This window comes from Balearica regulorum, chromosome Z (assembly GCF_011004875.1).
Source record: "Balearica regulorum gibbericeps isolate bBalReg1 chromosome Z, bBalReg1.pri, whole genome shotgun sequence".
NCBI classification, from domain to species: domain Eukaryota; kingdom Metazoa; phylum Chordata; class Aves; order Gruiformes; family Gruidae; genus Balearica; species Balearica regulorum.
Window position 1 is genome coordinate 62628290 of NC_046220.1, and position 20501 is coordinate 62648790.

Sequence of the window (20501 nt, forward strand, 5' to 3'; positions counted from 1 at the left end):
ACAGTATGAGACACTGAACTCTGCAAAAAAGTTCCTCTTCCTCCATAATTTTTTTTTTAATTCATTAATACTCCTTCCTTCACCACTTTCCCCAGGTATGCTTGAGCTACCTCCAGATGAATGAACAATTCCCAAAGGAGTTTTCTCTTCTTTTTGCTTTAGCTGCACAAGCTAGATATGTTCACAGTTGGAAGAACGAGAACTTGGAAGGTATTTAAACATGGGTGAGACCCATATATATTGTAGCTGTGAGACAGAAAGTAATTCCTTACTGAATAACTCATACTGAATAGGGTTCCTGCATCACGCAGCAATTCTCGCACAAAGGGACCATCAAGTGTGGGGATGGAATACTACGGAAAGGTAGCTGGGAAGCAAAGGTGGAAGAATAGGAGACATCCATAAGAGAAGACGGGAGAAAAGGGTAGCAAGCTTCTACAGCGTTTTCCTCGGACTGTTGTACACCACTTGTCCCGGGCCCTACAGTGCGCTCCTACCTGGCTCCCAGCAGCTTGGGAAAGCAGGACCTGTCACCTACCCATGGGCTTGTAGATGCTGGACTTGTATGTACCAGCAGAAGAGGCCCAAGTGGTGGCTACCAGAGGCACAGACATTGATTATCTATCCAGATGTGGGCAGATGAAGGTGGGAGGAGGGACCTGTGGAATGCTGGCAGCATGGCAGAGGCCACCTTCCTTTCCCACAGGAGGCCTGCAAACCATTTCCTTTGCCTTTCCCTTCCCACCTCACACTTCCCCAGCTTCTTCTGGTATCCCCACTGACTGGGAGAAGTGGATGGAAAAGGAATGCCCGTACACCTCCATCACCTCGCCTCTGCTCCTTCAATCTGCTCTATCACACACACACTGTCCTTCCCTTCCTTTGTATTGTCACTAAATTCACAAAAGATAACAGAAAAGGCATAAAGCTAGAAGTCTGAGAACTGCTTTCATTAACCACAGGTCATTTTAATACCAACATGCATCCTATAACAGGTTATATGAAGACAACCACAACACACATACCAGATGCATAAGAAAATTTTACATTAATGTTGTCTTAAACTTAAGTGTCATTAAGCATTTTCATTATAAACATAGATCAAAAATCAGTTTCCATAGAAAACTGCTCTAAAGAAGTTTCTTGAATCCCACTGAAGTGGCAAAATATTTTGAAATCACAGAAACTTCTTGTGTTAGCATTCTTTTAATTAAAGAACTTATTTAAAGCCCATTACAGGGCTGGTCAAAATCAAAATGAAACACTGGTAAACAAATTAGGTTTTTCCTCCTGAATTTTAAGGTTTGCAAAAACATAATGATTTAAACTTTGTTGATTATGGGTGGGAAAGGAAAACTAATTCCAGCCCACTGAATTTCTACGTAACACTCAGACTTTCACATCTGCTTTTTCCATTATAAGCTATTTGTGGTTTTAATGAATCCTTCTAAAAATACGCTCACAAACAAATGTAATCTATGAAGAGACAGCTTTACTTTTTTAAAGATACTATCAAGAGGAAGTAGATTCAAAAGAAATACTCAACTTTCTTAAGGGGTTGATTAAAAAAAGTGACATCACATGCTATTAAAAAGATTGATAAGATCTGTCACAGATTAATTATTCAGATAAAAGGAATACAAGGGTTGTCTCTCCTCTGAAGCTTTTAAAGAGTTAAGCCATTTCCTTGCAGTTACTTTTGCATGCTACTTTACTGAACTCCCAAACTAAAGGAAGTAAAACTATAGCGGCAAATGCTGTCTCATTGCAAATGCAAGTTACATGCCTGGCACTGCTTAATGACAAAGAAAGTCACAGCATTCTGATTTCCTTTTTTTTGTGGATATAACTCTTGGGTCAACATGTAAACTCTGCCTATCCTCCCAGGCTTAGAGTTAATGAACATATTATTTGAGGTAGGCTGACAAGGTGTTAAGTGACAGGGAACCACACTGGCACAAACAGGCAGTCTCCCATGAAATGCTATCAACTTTGGTTACAGTTCATTTAAGAATAATTTACTTCATATATCACTTCAAATTCATCTTAGATCTTCAAAATTCTACCAGTATTAATTAATCCTCACAACATGCCTATGGCATAGCTGACTATCTCAGTGGTACAGATAGTGAAACAGGTCAAGGTCAGGTATTAAAGTTATAGCGATGGTATTGCTGCTGCCATTAAAATCAGGCCCTGAACTCAGGGCCCCTGTAACAGTGCTCTTATAAGCGATGCACTTCTTACATTGTTAAGAAAAAAAGTAAGAAAAAACCTAGACGTAGCTTAAAATTTCCCTATATCTCAATGGATGAGGAGATAGTGTCTGAATTAGATCCATTACAATTAAGTCTTTTTTTTTTTTTTTTTTTTCAATTCAAAAAGGTATGATTGCATTGCATCAATCATCCAGTACGACATTGCAACTGAGGTTTAGGAGCATTTACATAAACGAAATAACACTTGTCGTTCTAAGAGATAGACTCGACAGATGTATTTGCAATCATCTTCTAACATCTGAGTTCAACAACATTTCCTCTATGCAAAATGCATGCTGCATACTACAAACAACCTCTTACCTTCGTGCAAAAGAAAAGTGGGCTGAGGCACTGGGAGAGAAATTCCTAGGGCTATCTTGAGGACTGTTTCCTGTTGGGGGGGATACACAAACATTATTAGGTTAAAAAAAACCCCACACGCTAAAAAAAACATTCAGACATACTAATCCAAGCATTTTCAGGTAGGTTAGAAACTAATTTCAGAATTTCTTCTCTCACAGCCTCTGAAAAAAAAAACACCTCTGAAATAGAAATGTGTTTCAACTCACATTTCATTTATATTTCATTTTTACTTACTGGATTTTATAACTCATAGAAAACCCTCTATTTAGCGCTGTAATTTGAGAATTCTCAAATTAATTTGAGAATTAAAGTTTAAAAAAACCCAAACTAATATTAGCTTCAAAGAAACATTTTTAATGTCAGAAACAAGGTGGTGTTTTTTAAGATCAAATGTGTTTTTTTTAAATCACACAAAACACTTGAAAGATAGAAAAATTGTGATCAGCATGATTTAGCCCTTACACAGAGTCTCTACAGCATTCCCACAGCAGCTTTACTGTGGTTTTTTTTTCATCACCACCCCCCCCCCCCCAGCTCAAAAACAAGCAAGCACACAAAACACACCGCATTATTTCCCCCCAGCCTGTTTCTGTTAGACAGAGGCATGGAAAGGCGACCACCCTCTGGGATGAGAAGCAGCAACCACACATTGAACAGGTTGTAACTTTAAGGTCTGTTACTTCTCCATTTTAAAGCACCTGACCTCATGCTGACCAGCATGAGTGCAGAAAGAAGGCAGCTGCTGAGAGCTACTCCTGCCACCTCTGCCCCTACCACTAGAAGGGGCACAGTATCTGAAGAAGAAGAAAAACAACAAAACCACCAAAAGCTAAAAGGATTAGCTTTAAAGTAGCACTGGCATACCCCTTAAAGTCAGTATTTCCTTAAATCAGGAACAGACTGCAAAACACATTAATGTGTTTGTTGTTGCATTTTAATTTTGGACATAAGTGTCAGATAAAAAAGCTTCCATGTACGCAGTTAGAATCAACATTTTATTTTTGAGGAGAAAATTACCACCTGCGTGTGAAAAGGCCAGTACAATAGAGCAAGTCCTTAAAAAGACTTCAAGTGGCCTTGATTCCTACTCAAATTTTTGAATTAACATTGCATTAATCATAGTTATGTCCTTAACAGATCCTATTAACGCTACATGAGAAAGCATAATCACGGAGCCATTTGGTAGCGAACGCAGAGAAACCACACACACATGCCCTCCACCTTTTTTTGGCTAGAAGTGGATGCAAGATGCTTTTTAAGCTGTGCTCAAATCACATCTTCACAGTTGCTCTTAGCACAGCCCCAAGAGACAAGGATTCCACTCTGGCTGGCCAATACCTCCAACTTTTTCCTTACCCATTCATCTATCACAGCTGAATTATGTCCTTCTGACATTCCCTCCTCCCCCTCAAGACCCCAGCTTCTTCATTACCCTTCACACAGTTCTGAGGGCCTCGATAATTTCAAGGTGGCAAGGATTTTCATTCCCTGAAGGGGAAGGGGGAAGCAGAGGGAATCTGAAGCCATACATGTGCCACAGATTTCAATCTTTATTTGGGGACCAATACAATTTATTACTGTCCTGCATGAACCGCAAACACCAAATTACTGAGAGCAACAGTCTGTTTAATTTAACAGCTAACTGGATTTCTTTTGCTGGTACCAGAGCTTATTTAATAAAGGTAAGCTAAAAAAATAAAATAAACCTAACACTGTGCAGAGAAAACATGGTCACAAACTTTAGCTACTGCACTAGAAAAATTAGCTGTAATTTGGAGTGTGTCATGGACTTAGATTAAGAGGAAAAAAAGAGAAAGCCTCAATCTCTGACAGAAAAGCAGTGAATTAGGCTTAATGCAGTGAGACACAAACAGATTTGACAGACAATAATTTGACAAACCAGCATATGGGGGGTTGTAAACAAATTCCTCTGATAGTTATTTTAAAGTTATATATAGATATACACATGTATTTAAACACACAGAGGACATGCCTAACTGTCTATCAGTTAGAACATGTGCATAAAGTTTACATAGAAGCAAAAAACATGGTGGAAGAATGCAGTAATTTTATAGCTATTGCAGTGGATTTGAGGAGACACAATGCTGCAAACTACTTCACTAGAATCAAAAAAGATTACTTCCTTATAGACAAAACCTGAAGAAGTCAAAAAGTCTTACTCAGGAAGAGCATCAGATCCTGTTATTAGGAAAATCAACTTGTAAGCACTATTTCCATTATCAAACAAGCTTTTAAAATAACAATACTGGTAAAGCTGTATACGTAATACATGGATACTAAATCCTGTGGGTTTATCTACAAGTCTAAGAACTCAGACAAGCCTGGAAACAGAGAATGAAAATCCAAACCCCAAATGACCAGAGAAACAGCTATTGCGATTATGGGTTTAAGGTGTGGTGTACCAGAAAAGCAAGACAGGTTAGAAGCAGAGTCCTATATATGACCTTCATCCATCACAGCATTCGTCCACCCATCTGCAAGTCAATACCTGGGAGACTTTCAAATAAAAACCAATGCCAGTTAATTCTCTGTCCATATGTGCAGTGCTTGCTTATTAGTCAAATCCTGCTGTTCTCTGGGATCTGCTGGCTGTTGTATGTTTTAGTCCTAGGGTATCTCTATGCTGCTGAGATTACTGTCCGTGTTTCTGACCTGGTAAAGTAAACCTGACTGGTGGTCAGGCATCAGGTAAGTAATTAACTCCAGCATCCTCTGGGAGACACAATGAATAGGCAATCAACATACCAAAACAATACCCCATGACACCACACAGGGTGGCTCATTTTGCAAGCAGCTATTGTTAAGAAAACTATATTGAGACTAATTAAATTGTGATTGTCTTGTAAGTAGCTTCATGAAGTCCTGTGTCTTTGCCACAGAAGGAAGATGTTTTCAATCTTTTAAAGGCATCTATTACAGTCATTTTATATTATTAATGTATTTTTAATAGCTGTCTACTTACAAAATAATGAATTTCAGATGCAATGACTTTCTGCAAGGAAACAACAGATCAATGATAATCTCAGATTCTTGAAGAATCAAAGACAAATCCAGCTTGAAGTCTTGATGTCATTATTTGATGATCTTTTAAAACAAATCACAGTACATCAAGCACCACAGTAATACAAGAGAACAGGTCACACATTTCTCTGTGTCAGTTTACTGGGTGGTGAACCCAGGCTATGAAGTGAACAATACACAAGAAACCATCCACCAACAGTTACAGGCCTGACTTTCATACCTAACAAATGGTGCCAGGCAGCAGAACACACAGCTGGGCAGCAGAATCGTTTTGAATACTTCTGCAGGTGCTTTCCACTGAGATCCACTCAGAGCAGAAGAGCTCAAGCTATTTCAAAACCTGGATTAACTACGCTTCATGCCAAACAACTTTCCCCAGTAACAGCAAAGAAGGTTTGCACGCTCCTTAAATCTGTTTGCCAAGATGCTTTGCATGTTCTGGCCACTACTTAAAATACTGGCAGTGACATGTTTTAATGGGATTTAATGTAAAGGTCAGTTGTACCTGCATGAAACTTACCACTTACACTGTCCTCTCCTGTCCCTAAATTAGTAGAAGATGCTCTGAAATTGCTGTAACAGCTTTACTTAAAAGCAAGATTAAATAAAAAGTTTTATTTTAGCAAAACCATTTCTATTATTCTACATGTGACAACAGTCAGAACAATTGAAATATTGAATTATTTTCCTTTCTGTAAATAGTATTTTCTTTTAAAAAACAATATTCTGAACCCTGCTTTAATCTTTAGTTTCCAGCATTCCCCTATTTCACCATGAAAACACACTAAGGTTTCATTCATTTACAAATCTAGTCCTTCTTTCCCCAAAATCCAGTCAATGCAGACTGTAGCTAAAGCAGAACAGCACAGAAGCTGCGTATGAGGGAGATTCTTCTTTGCTTCAAATACACTGTAGTAAACCAGTAGTCATTACCACGTACCTTGGACAAAACCCACAGGATTAAAGTTAAAAATCCAGGGAAACTAACTCTTAAACTTGATGCACACACACAAATGCCTCCAATGTGATTCAAAGCCTAACACAACTAAAATATGTGGTACATACAGCTTTGTTCATTACTATACTTCAATGTAGCTAGCTAAAGTATGTCTATCAGATGAAATTATCTGGTGCAAACAGTAAGTCCTAATGTAGTGAGAGGAGAATTATCAGCAGTCAGCACTCCAACAGTGTCTACCTAGAAAGGTCTAGGGCAGACCTAAAAAATCTTGGAAAAAGGATTGCAAGTGGACCTCCTTGGCCTTAAATTCTGCTTTAGACAACTGCATCGTGTAACAACATTCACCAATTCATTGAATCCAACAGGAAAGCTCATGTTTATCCCTGCCATACTTAGTGGACGATTCTTCAGGAATCCTCATGTTCTGGTATTTACGGCCAACATGTATTTGTCTTCCCATTCCTTGAAGACAACACCACTGACCGATTTAGATGACAATACAGGCTTTCCAGTCTTCCTGTTGCTAAGGTAAGCAAGTAATAGTTTTTCAGTCTTACACAAAAAGCTCTCACATTCTATCCTACCAGCCTTTCTCCCCATGTGATCCCACCTGAACATGTATGACCATAAAAGTACACAGTATTCCAGATTAAATCTAACTAGGACATTGTACAGTAGCATGAAATCTTCCCAAATTCAATTGAAAATCACTTCTTTTACACATCTTTGAAGATTTGATTTTCAAAGCTACACTAGGCTGGTCCTTGCAAACATTGTCCAATCCAGAAAATGCAGTCAGGTCCTTCCCTAAATTCCTTATAATAGTGAGTCCACAGCTTACTGTAGACATTTCTATTACTGGTCCTCCAGTTTGCTACATGTTGCTATGTAATTTCATACTTTTTTATTCCAGTCACTTCATTTAGTCACTTCAACAGTTTCCCAATGCTGTTTCATACTGGATGTCTTCCAAATTTACATCAGGTACAGTAATTTTATGCCAATCTCATTTATGAGAAGATCAAAAAGGTTTGACCACAAAACCAAAACCTGAATATTCTACTGATAACCTCTGCTCTCACTTTATAATATTCCTCATTTTAGCACAACCCTCATCTTCTTCCCTTTATGTAATTTCCTACTTATCTTGCAATTCTCATCCTAGTACCTGTCGTCTTAGTGGCACCACATGAAACATTTTACTAAAATACAGACAAGTAAGATTTACAGCATTGCTCCTAACAGCTAAATCTTGTTCCTACAGCAGATACAATTAAATAGCACCACATGTGACTATTAATCATTAGAGGTTAGTATCACCCAGAGGAAGCTCCTGTGACTATTGAGGTGGGGACACCTGAATGGCCTGACTTGCTGAGATTATAATCACTCACTTTGCAGGCAGGGTGGTGCAGATGACCTGCCTACACAGCAGCAGGCAGTCAGCTAGAAAAGCCCATTAATGACCAGGGCACCAGATGTTGTCCAAGCTGATGCTGCAACCCTTTGATTCCCAGAATTCTGAATGTACCCACAGTTCATGCAAAAATTAAAAGGATCTTTCTGCAGGTTTAATGGCTCCCAGCCCAGATACTAAAGGCAAAGGATGTCCGAACAACTAATCTAAGACAGTTATGAATAACGACAAAGGTTTGAACCCAAAGAAATGACCTGGTATGGATTTGTTTTCCATTTTCATAACAGAAAGACTTTACATAGTGAATGCTTACATTATTCTTGAAATATTTTATGATCTTTACATGTACATATAAGGCACAGTGGAAGACTTCAGCTACAAACTAAAATCTGACTTTCCACCAATGCTAATTATCTCCACAGGTAGCTACAGGTCCTGCACAGAGGAAAAGCGCTTTACACGTGTTGTATTAGCAATTAATGTATCTAACAGAGATATTCTGTATCTGCTGTACGCATTGTCTTTTTCCTATCCCCTTTTTAACCCTCAGTTTCAGATCTTATACCTCTCTGTGCATTACCAAGCCTACTGCTCCTACTTACTGCTCGAATAACTATTTAGTATAGCCCACAAGCCTTCATGGTTGCTGTTGCTTACAAATGAATCTGCCCCTTCTTTGACAGGTGCTACTTGTGTACTATTTGTGCCCTGCACAATATACTTACTCTATCACCATGGTGCTGTCTCACTTGTCTCTCCCTCGCATACTACCACATGAATTTGAGAATGACTGAGGTGGTAAGGCTAACAATTAACAAACTGTTACGTAAGTATTCAATGTTTGTCCAATTCAGCTTGTATCTCTAAAGATTAACAACATGCTCCTGTGCAGGAATAATCTATTATCTCCAAAGCAAACAAAATTGAGGAGGAGGGGAGAAATTTGCCTGAGACCTCTATATGACTTTCTCTTATGGGGTAATTATCACCATCCTAAACTTGGGCCACTGGTCCTCCTCAAAGAATGTCTACCTAAAGTATGTAACAGCCAGTGCCTTCATTTCAGGCTGCATCTAGGAGAAATACAGGATTGCAAGGAAGAATGCGGGTATAAAATCCACCTCGAAAAATTATGATTACGTTCAAAAAGCTTTTCTTCTGAATAGAGCAATACTGCTCACATCCAGTCTGTTTTGGCTAACATTTTTCCATGTTGTTCCAATAACCTAGTCACAACCGGAGCTCTTCAGGAGGTCTGAAGCAATGACACATTGTTTCTGAAGGCACAGCCAGACCTCTAAATGATTGCTCTGCAGATACCAAAGATGAAAACATTCTTGAGCAAAGCCACAGATACTGGCATTGAGTGCTAATGCAGTGCACTCTAAGAAAGCTTCACCTTGAGATTCATAACATGCCTTCACACACCTTGCTTCAGTGGACACAGAGGATGCATAGCACTTTTTTGCCCTCAGAGACGTGAGGTGTTGGGCAGGGTGGGCGCAGGAAACAGGTACCTTAAACAAGTGGTCCAAATAAAACTCATCTCAGGTATGAGATGCAAGCAAAGGTACCTAAGTATGTATTTTGCCTGTTCTCCCAACAAGCAATGAATTAACATAGAAGAGAACAGGTTGTTTGTAGATCCAAGGGTGTCCTCACAAGGAATGAAAATACTGACTTCAGATACCTCTGAGGCACTGAATTCCCAAAGCAACACGATAATCTTATTAGGACTATAGAAGAAGGGCTGAAGATAACACTGAGTATTACCAAGCTGATAATCAATAGAAATTGTTCCTGGGTGGATTTTGCGGCGTCTGACAATCTTGATTTCCTTTAGCTTGAATAGCCTATAATAAAGGGGTAAGGACCTGCAATAACATCTGAGATGGTACAAACATGAAGTCAAGAACGTAGTCCATTTAAATAAAAGCATCTAATGGAACTATTTTCAGTAAGGGCAACAGCAGGCTCTCCCCAGAGATGAAGAGAGTTTTATTAAAATACGACCCAAATTTACGTTTCAATCACATTTGAAAGAGAACCGCAAGACAGACTTCTACTTGAGCCAGGACCCAGATGGCTAACAGATCCTGACTCTCTGTGCTCAAAATAGCTCATCTTCCTACTGAAGTACTACAAGGACCTGTAAAAGCACAACCTCTCCTCACTCTAGAACCAGAAAAAAAAAATAAAAATCTGTGTTTTGAACAGGGTCCCTGAGGTCCCCAAGGAACAGGGAAGATAAGAGAGAGCACAGTAAAGCGGAACTCTCAGAGTTCACATGTCTTAATCACCAGTGGTTTTGGTGTTTTTAAAGACTCACAGAAGCACCTTAGGCTTTTTCTAAAGGGGTAAGGATGGTAATGAAGACAGACCACAAACAAAGGAGAGAAAAGTGGAAGGACAATACCTCTCAACGCATGTATAAAGATGCTGAGAAGACTAAAAAGGACTAAAGAAACTAGGAAAGCTAACAGCCTGGGTGTGCTGCAACCTCTCTTTCTCCTACAGTCAGGAGGACTGCTGCACAGAACTGCGTGAGAAAAGAATGACCAAAAGGTGCAATGTGAAGGAGCTTAATGTTTCTAAGGACAGGTGGGATTGAAAGAGTCCTTAGTGACTCAAGTTCTCAGCTCTACCATCAGTTAGACTCAGCCCCTTAAAAGGCAGATCCAAGAATCAGTCTTTTTCTTTGACAGTCCAGTGGCAAACAATTGTGCAGTGTCGCATGCAGTTAGATTAGCTGTTAGCATCCAGGCAGCATAATCTGTGGCACTGCATTCACCTGGGCAGATGCCTTGCTCAAAACTGAACTCCTGACAACCTGCAAGAAAAACTTTTCTAGAACAGGATATCTCCAATGTCCTCCATATTCTGCATAATCTTACTAGGACATATTTGCCAAAAACACACGTTGCTATCATGCTTCAGCCAAGGATAGTCTAGTGAATAAACCTGGTTTCAGTGAATGTGAGCACTGATACTTGGCTGCACATTTAGCTTGCTCCATCCTCCTCTAGGACTGGAAACTATTTTGTTTCCCTCTCCCTCTTCTGTTTCTACTGTTTCCTCCTCCAACAGCAAACACTAATAAGAAAGATGTGAAGGTGTTATAGAGGGTCACCTCCAGTCCCTCTGAGACTTCAAGCTCGTAGTACATGTTCCTGGCAGAAGGTCAGATGAAGGCTGCAAAATAAACACTTCCGATTCACTTCCTAGCAAAATCTCACTATTCCCTGCTACTTTCCAGACAAAGTCAAAAAAGACCCTAAAATCACCTAGCTGGACAGGAGATACACCAGATTCTCTCAATGGAGTCAAGGAGGCCTCTCTGATTTGGAGTAATCCCTCCCAGCCAAGGACTGCCAACAGGAATAAAGCCAGCAGGCTGTACAGAGCACACTGTCTCTTGTAAAATCCCTCTTCTGCCCTTCGCAGGAAACCAAGCCTCCAGCACAGGCTGCCACAGGGAGCATGGAGATGACTTGAGCGTGCAGATACGACCTGGTGACTCTGACAACACAAGAACACAGCATCGCTAAAAATCCTCAGTATCTCTTAAGTCCAAGGTTACGAAGGACTTATATGCAATAAACACCTGAAACACCGAACTCCTTCTGTGCATGTAGATGAAAATTCACTTATGTGGCTTTGCTGTGCTTTTAACTATGAAATTTGCGGGGTTTTTTTATTTGCATGAATTAGGATGACATTCACAGTGATTCAAAGAACAAATTAGAAAAAACAACAAAACAAAACATAAAAAATTTTGCCTACAAAGTGAATTCCAGGCACTAACTGATCACCAGATAAAGCAGAAAACCTGTCAAGGGGTTACTCTGAGCATGCTTTGACTTCAAATTGCCCCTTCAGGGGATGAGTCTAGGCACACTACCCAGCTGAGCTAGGAGCCAATGGTTGTGTGAATATTTACCGTAATTAACCATACATAGAGGCAAGCTAACAACAGAGCTGGCCATACACAGGCAAATTTTCAACATATACGTGGGATTTCCTAGTGCTGCTGAATTGTTTGGCACATGTACCTTGGGAGAATGTACCAGCATTAGGAGAACCTACTGTATCCTGAGTAAGTGGAGAAGTTGCTGAATTTCCACAATAGGTTTTAGAATACACAGTACATATTGCCAAATTTAAGGAAAAGAATAGCTTACACTTAACCTGTCTTAATCCTTATAGTATCAGTTTTCCACCTTCAGAGCCACTTGTCAACAGCTGTGACATCAGCAGTATTATTCCCCTTTTATGGTTTGAAGCAACTTGCTGAAAGCATGAGTCCACTGCCAGGCAGGAACTTCAGCATTTATCAAGTAGACAACCTGTATCAGGTCCCAGGTAACACACGCTGGTCACTCCATACATCTGCAGCCTGTTAGGCATCACTGGTCTAAGCCATCAGTTTCCAAACAGGCAGTATAGTCATTCATAGCAGCAGACATGCTGGTTCTCACAGCAAGCATTGCTATTGCTTTCATCAAGACAGCACAGCACAACTAAAGCCTCTTTCTATGGTGACCACAGATCCCCCTGCTCCAAATGGCAATTTCTGCATTTGGGGGACCCAAAGAGACCCAAACATTCTAACATTTCATGCATTGTCTGCACCATGTTTTTGGGGTTTTTTTTGTTGTTTCAAATGCTCTGTTGCCTTGAAATCTTCACAAATCTTCATATGCTTGTGATAGCCTGCTCCTCAGAGTGAAAAAAATTACCACCATATTTTCTCTAATGTTGCTTCCACAAGAAAACTGGAGATACCTTACTAAAATCACTGTCGTCTTCAAAAATTCAACTGAAACTCTGCACCTTCTCTTTTAGCATCCATCTGAGAGCAGTTCTCCAAAGTATTTAGTGTCATTGCTTACACGAGGAAAGGTGTGGGGCTTTCCTTTTGGTTTGTAGTTACAGCCAATGTCCAAAAATCATAAAGAGACAATAAACCTTTGAGGAAATGTTTTTTGCTAAAAATGTTCCTTTTTAAAATGAAGACAATCATTATGAATGAAATATTTATTTATGGATTTTTCATTCAATCTAAGTGCTTCAGGTGCATCTGAATGTAAGAATGCAAGGTGGGGAAATACAAAATAGCTACCTGATCCATTTAGGTATTTATGGACTGCTTCTGACCATAACATAGGATTTATGGATCTAAACATAACAGAAATTTGGATGGAATGATACACAACTTTTTGCTGTTACAAACTGTAGAAAGAAGAGGAGTGGAATAGATAACTTGTCTGCTTTCCTTTCCTCATAGAGACATTTTAAGAATTTAATAATAGTAGTAGTAGCATAAGATATAAAAATCACCTGCATGAGCTGAGAGCGGTGAATGAGGCCGAGGCAGAGCTGGAGACTGACCATTGCCTATCAAACTCTTCCTGTTGCTTGTTCTACAACTGTGGGCAAAAAGAGAGGAAAGATGACATTAGCATCAGAAATACAACATGTGCCGCATATGGATATTTTGAGATTCTGCTACTTTGTTCCTTCACTTCCCAGTCTCCTATTAAAAATCCAAGCTATTGTTGTTTTTGCAGGCATGTCCAGGAAGTCTACGATCATACTGGATAATGGCAAAGACAGCAGTTTCCAAAGAAAACGCACCATGGATACTTCTCAGGCTTGCACATTTGCTGTTCTGTGCAAAGACCAGCGTTCCTCTGTAGAGTCATTTACTAAATGTTCTTCCCTGACTGCAGCTTGCTTCTCTGCCATACACTTTTTAGAATGAAAAATATACAAGCATAATGTGAAAAACAGTCTCACACTTACAACCACCATTCAATGATTAAACCTATTTCTCTTGCATGAACTGTAGATACAAATTACTTGTCACGAAGAGTAAGGATTTATCAATCTGAGAATGATACAATAATTATAAATCTAATTATTGAGATAAATTTCACATCTGTGCCTTTTGTCAATAGAACAGATGATGCCTAAGAAAATGAATGCATTTTTTCACTCACACATTTTTCATCTGCAAAGCCACTAATTTCCCATATCACAAGATCATTAGGTGAGATAAATAGTAAATTAACACATCTATTAAACTTGGGAAAGGAGATATTTTTCTTAAATACATCATAGAGTTTTAAAATATTTGTTGGCAGAAGTGTTTTTCTTTTTTGCCCTTTCTACTATAATAAATGTTTTCATAAACGTAAATCCTCAACACTGCAAACATTCATGAACAAGGAAAACAGTATCTTGAAGTCAAAGAGACCATAACTGTCTCTTGTAACCATAAACTTAAGTGCATATGCTAATGTTTATGGCACTGCAATCGATTTTTTTCTGTAAAGGTTTAGAAAAAACTCAAAACCACTAAAAGGGGAAAAATTCATATATAAAACCATTTCATTAACACAGCATGTTCCAATGGAAGCAGATTCAGATTGTATTTGTAGATGTCTCCAAAGATTAATTCTGTAACATTATGATCTCTATACAACAGCTAGAAAGCAAGACCAATTAGTCTTGATACAATGTAAGTTGAATAAAATGCCAAAGAAAGGATGGAGTTTAATAGCATAAACAGCTAAGTAAAACAGATTCAAAAGTAATCCAAAGCAATACTGAAAACAAAGAAAATAAAGGCAGAGGAAATGTTGAGTATGAAAGCAGTATAGACAATACCTGCAATGTGCAAAAAAGTCAAACACTAAGACCTGTCTCCCCTTTAAAAATGTTTTGTGAAGCAGCAATAATGCCATTCCTAACTGTTTAATGGGTTAACGTAAAGTTCACTCACATGAATTGCACAATGAATTGCCATATCACTTAATTATTACAATCAATTAAACGATGAGTTAACTCATGAGTATATATTTATCATTACTGCAGATCTATGTAAGAAAAGAGCACAAAATGATGCAAGATTCACATTTAGAGAGCTGGAAAAGTCAAAACAAAAAGACATACACAACAATTTCTAAGCTGAACAAACAATTTCAAATGTGAAATTATATACATGTGTTTTTAACTGCCTAGATTAAGCTCTTTTACAAATATTTTTAACATACTCAGCATTTAATATATTTTTTAAATGACAGAACTTGAGCATATATTCCATATTTCATTAGACAACAATTTCAAAGTCATATTGTTTCCCCCATCTCTACATTTTGTCCAGCTGAGAAGTCATATTCAAATCTTCTCTTACCTAAAAATGGTCCAAATTTCTCCTTTTGGCTTCATGCAATGTCACTGTATTTTGGGTAACTTTTCTTGTACCATACTGTGACAAGTCTCACTTTATCTGCTACACTTGTTTTTAAAAGCTTGAGTAACCATTCCTTTGCAATTCTCCCATCTAAAACTGAACCCAGTAGAAACTTTTGGTATTGATTAGACATTTGTTAAGGAATACACAGATTACATCTATCCATGATGATGTGATGATGTCACTACAGCATCTGAGGTGAGGACAGGGGTTAAGAGACCCCATTACATGACTTTAAAGCAGCTTTGCATGGCTGAAGTTTGGGATCTAAAGGATCGCCACATGTCCTGTGACAAGGAGGGAATACATTTTAACCCCTGGATACGTTACTTTCAACAAATTCTAGGCACTCTTCAGTAATTTTGCAACAAAGATGATTTCAGGTACAAGTTTATCAGTATCATTTGCCCTTATCTGTAAAAATTGAGAGTTTTACCACTTTTGCCAGAATTTCCTATGTAAATAAATTACTTTTATTCAATTCTACACTAAAACTGGAACTTCACATTCTTCAGGTGAAGTTAGTGCAACACCTTTCACAAATCATTATCAAAGATATCTAATTCATGTTATCTTGATTTTTTTGGGGGGCTATTTTTTAAGAATAGCTTCCGGGGAGTATGATGGCATTACCATCAATAGCAAGATCTTACGTAAAGTGTAAACTTTCCCCCCACTGCCATTTCCAAAAAATCTTTGCTATTTACTCAGACATGGCTGCAGCTGTATGGAGAATTTATCTCTTATCACACTCAAGTGAAGTGTTCTATTTCTCAACAGAAAATAAAAAATATGAAGTCTCCTCTATTTGTCTTTCCAGTAGGGCAAGATGTAAATCACTGCATGAAAGGACAAATCCATCCTGGAGTTCTCCTTACAACTTTGTTTTTTCAGTTCTGTTTCACAAAGATTTTGAAACGATGTTACTCATCCTGTATAATCTGTGAAACACAACTCCTTCCCCAGAATAACACTATTATAGAAGAGGCTCTTTGTGTGTGAAAAAAAAAAAAAATCTTCAGAGAACCTTGAAAGATTATCTACTTCGCAAGAACACCACAAATGGGAAGAATGGGAAGCAGGGTCGCACTAAGGAAGTATCAAACCATTACTTACTGAACTGTATTTAGCCTTGAAACAGCAATCTTCCATACACAAAAGAATCTCAGAAGTTAAAGCCATTCCGCAGACAAAATCATTTTTCCTGGATCTCTGAACACATCAAGTAACTTTCCCCTTCTATTGTCTTCATAAAACTATTCTTCTCCCATTCAAATCTGACAAGATAAACCAACTGATAAGAGGCAGCTCTGAAAGAAAGCCTCTTTGTCTGCAGGAAAGTTATAGTAGTGCAGAGACAGTCTACAGGGATTGTAACTTAGCGAAACATAAACCTTGGTAAACCACAGAGCACTATACCCTCAAAATGCACTCCTTTAAGCCTTGGATTTCATGCCATGATCAGGTTGCATGACACAGAGAAGAGACTAGCAAGCCAGGCAGCAGATATGATACAGGGTTTAGAGCACTGAAAAAAAAAAAGGAGAAAGAAAAACATTCAAGGAGAAGAAGAGAGTAGGGGAGAACAAAGAGGGGAAAAAAAATATCAGTCACATTCAACAATAATTAAACTTTGAGGAGCACACAAAACTTGAACATAATAGAAAGTTTAAATTTTTTGCCCTTTGTCATCTTCTCTGCCCCAGAAAGATCCCAGATTGTATAAAGTGCAAAAGAAAGGATGGAGTTTAATAGCATAAACAGCTAAGTAAAACAGATTCAAAAGTAATCCAAAGCAATACTGAAAACAAAGAAAATAAAGAAAAACAAAGGCACAACTTAAAGTAGCAGTCCTGAATGACTACCTGTCTGGAAGTAGTTGGCATTACACCGTATCAGCAGTGCCCTGGACTACTGGCACTGTTCCTTACCTTGGAATCCAATTCATAATTTCCTATTGGTTTCCAAATCCCCCACAGACAGGGTCTGCCTTACCTCCTGCTCTCCGCCAGTGACGCTCCTGCCCACTCACACCTCTCCTCCCTATCCTGACTTCTCACCACATCTCTGCTGGGGAATTCCTCCTTCATCCCAGCTCCAGTATCAGGCACCAACCTGAGTCACTTCTCCTCCAGCTGCTACAGATGATCAATGCTTCCCATGAGAAGTACTCACAATAAAACAAATAAAGGATACTACATGAAAAGCGCTTTGTGTTCAACTTTGCTTAAAGATGCAATCCAGTTGCATGAAACTTGACTACCTTGCTCCTTAAACAGCCACAGTTCTTCCCGTATCAGGCAAAAGCTGTTTGGGCAAAGACAATGGAAACTGCTAGATTGAAACCAGCAAAGCACAAGACAAAGTACTAATATGGCCATTAAAACAGAGCTACACTCCACTAGTTCTTGGAAACACTAAATAGAAGAAAAAGTTGAAGCAGAAATCCAGTTCTTCTAGGCCAGGCAGTACTTCATCCAGAGCTGAATTATTAAATGTAGGTTTCCTGACAGAGTAATCAAGAAGTGGCAAAAATTGCCAGAGCTATGCACTGAAATGGAAGTTTCTTCCTCAGAACAAGAGCCAGTATGTGAGCAAATTACTGGCAGTAAAGGTTAATTGCTACCCCCCCCCCCCCCAAAAAAAAAAAAGTAGGGAAAGAAGGTTATATTGACAGAGATTACCACTTGCCATGCTTTTCATGGGAAATTTGGCATCTGCTTTAATCAGTTATAATGATTTCATTTCAACATCCTCTATTATTAATATTTACACTTGTAATGAAGATGGATTTGGACTGTAAGCTATTATGACAGTTCACCACCTTTCACAGGCTATGCTGAGCACAGCACTACTCCACAACACAGCTTCTTAATTTTGGTATCAGTGTGATACAGTGGTTTAGCTGAAGGTGAAGTTTAAAAGGCAGCTACTCCTGTTTTAAAAGAGGCTGCAAACAGAACATTTAAGTTGCTAACACAAATGCAGAAAAATTAAGCTACTGCCATACCAAGAATGCAAAACCTGACCATGTACACACAAGGGACACTAATAATGCAAGACCAGCACTCACACAAAGGCTCTAGGGATAGAAAACGTGGTTATAATCTCTTTAGTGTTAAAATTACATAGCTGAAAGCTACCTCAGGAGAAATATGCTGTCCCTAGCAAGACCTGAGATGTGGCCACATTGTTTATAAAGGAAAGTTAAATTTAAGTTGTATTTCAGTTATATTTAACTTGTTATGAAGCTAGCTAACCTATGACTTCATAGTTATTTATTATCTTCACGAACAGCAACACTGAAGAGTTAACAGTGCACACAGCACTGACTTAAAAAAATTAAAACAATTAAAGCAAGGAATTCAGCCTGTTTTGTTTTGGAGTTTTGGGTTTTATTTTTGTTTCTTAAAGAAGCCTGTTGCATTAAAAAGCAGTTTGGTGGGTATTTCCAAACTCTCCAGAATCCAGGGGAGTTCTGTGGGACATTAACTCAAATGCAAAAACCAGCTGCCATGAAGAGATGACGCACACTGATACTGCAGCAGCTTCCCTGTCAAAAGGAGCCTTTACGTTTGTATTTGATGAAGCTTCTCCTGATCTATAAAGTCAAAGTAACGCATGGCATGCAGTTAACGGTAGTTTCACGCCCAGATCACTTTTGAAAAGAAAATTAATCAACCAAGAATATTCCTCTCTGAATACGGTGGAGTTAGGGTTACGTGAGTGAAATCCGCAGGCTTCATTCAGTGCTGCTCTGTTCTACCCTATAGCTATAGAGACACTGGAGAGAAAGGAAGCAGAGCTTTACAATTTTGAGGAGTTTGCTCAAAAAAGGTGCCACTAAGAGAAATGTGCAAACCATCTGAATGCCAGTAAAATACACTATCAGCAACACCCAGAATTTTCATTTTGTTCTTTCAATGGCTTTCAATGTTCCACACTCGTATCGATTTAGTATTGCCTAACATTATTTTCTCATATATTTTTAGTAGACTATGTCTGCATATACACCTTCCAAAATTTGGTGCATTCATATAGATATATATATAAAAGTGCATATATACACATTCATATTTACAGGTATAAAATATATTTATATAAAAACATATATAGATATAAAATCCTGTATTTAAAACATTACACATACAGCAAAACATTCTATTTATTATGTATCTCACTCCCTGTGAGGAATTATTCCATACTAGCCTTTAGTGAGCTGGGAAGAAAAAGGGTCTTGGGATTTAAATTTTAACTGTTGTAGTGGCTCAGTTTTAACTCCTTTGTATTTAAGGTTTAGTCAACTTAAACAAGACCAGTTTTAGCCACAAGAAATGAGAGTGCTGTCAAAATATAACGAACAAGAAATCTGAATTTGTTCTACAGGACTAAAGTGATATATTTCTACCTGTTCTGTTCCTTCCTAAAACAAGTGATTCAGTTTTAACTTGTTATAGAAATAAATATTTAATTATGTAACATAAAGAGTATTAAGCTAACTACTAATTCTATAGTCGTACAATATTCATACAATAGCTGCATACAAGATAAAGTCTGTAATGTACACAAAATGAGCAGACAGGGGAGAGCAGACAAAAAGAGTGCTCAGGATCATAAATCAACCCACTGTGTAATTCTGCTTCATTATCCACAAAATGCAGGTTTTGCATCTTCATATCATACAACCTATTGAGAACACACTGATGGGATCATTTAAATCCCACTGCTTCTTGAATTTCTTTTTTAAATCTTATTTGTGTTCTGGGAAGGGACATAAAGCAATTTATTAGGTGAACAGCCCATTTGCTATCATACTGAGATATTTAACTAAATTTTTCAAGGCACAGATATTACTCTTTCAAAATAAAACAGTAAGTAGGAAGCTAATATCAGAAGTGGAAGAAAAATACACAAGGCTGGCTGAAATCATCACTAAATATGATTATTCTACATAATTCAGGAGATGCAAAAAAAGACAGAAACACCTCACTGGAGAAAAAAAAAATCAGGAGCCACAAAGATGGGTTTATAATATTTAACAAGTGCTATCTTAAAAGAAGTGTCTGCATCACACCTGTGAGGATCAAAGCATCAATAGTTTGGAGATGTTAACCACATGAAGTAGTGTCTTGACTTGCATAGTAGATAACCCTGCAGAAACCATTTGCATTACACAGGAAATACCGTATGTACTGGAGTGCC

General features: G+C 38.3%; 1 protein-coding gene across 5 annotated transcripts in view; it reads right to left on the bottom strand.

The window, feature by feature from the left end:
- Positions 1-20501, bottom strand: part of MAST4 (microtubule associated serine/threonine kinase family member 4) — a 285948-nt gene that overhangs the window by 63366 nt on the left and 202081 nt on the right. For all 5 annotated transcript variants that reach the window (XM_075739819.1, XM_075739818.1, XM_075739820.1 and 2 more), the window contains 2 exons: positions 13382-13470; positions 2580-2649 (listed from right to left, as the gene is read on the bottom strand). In XM_075739819.1, the coding sequence (XP_075595934.1) occupies positions 2580-2649; positions 13382-13470 (159 nt within the window). The remainder of the gene's footprint in view (positions 1-2579; positions 2650-13381; positions 13471-20501) is intronic.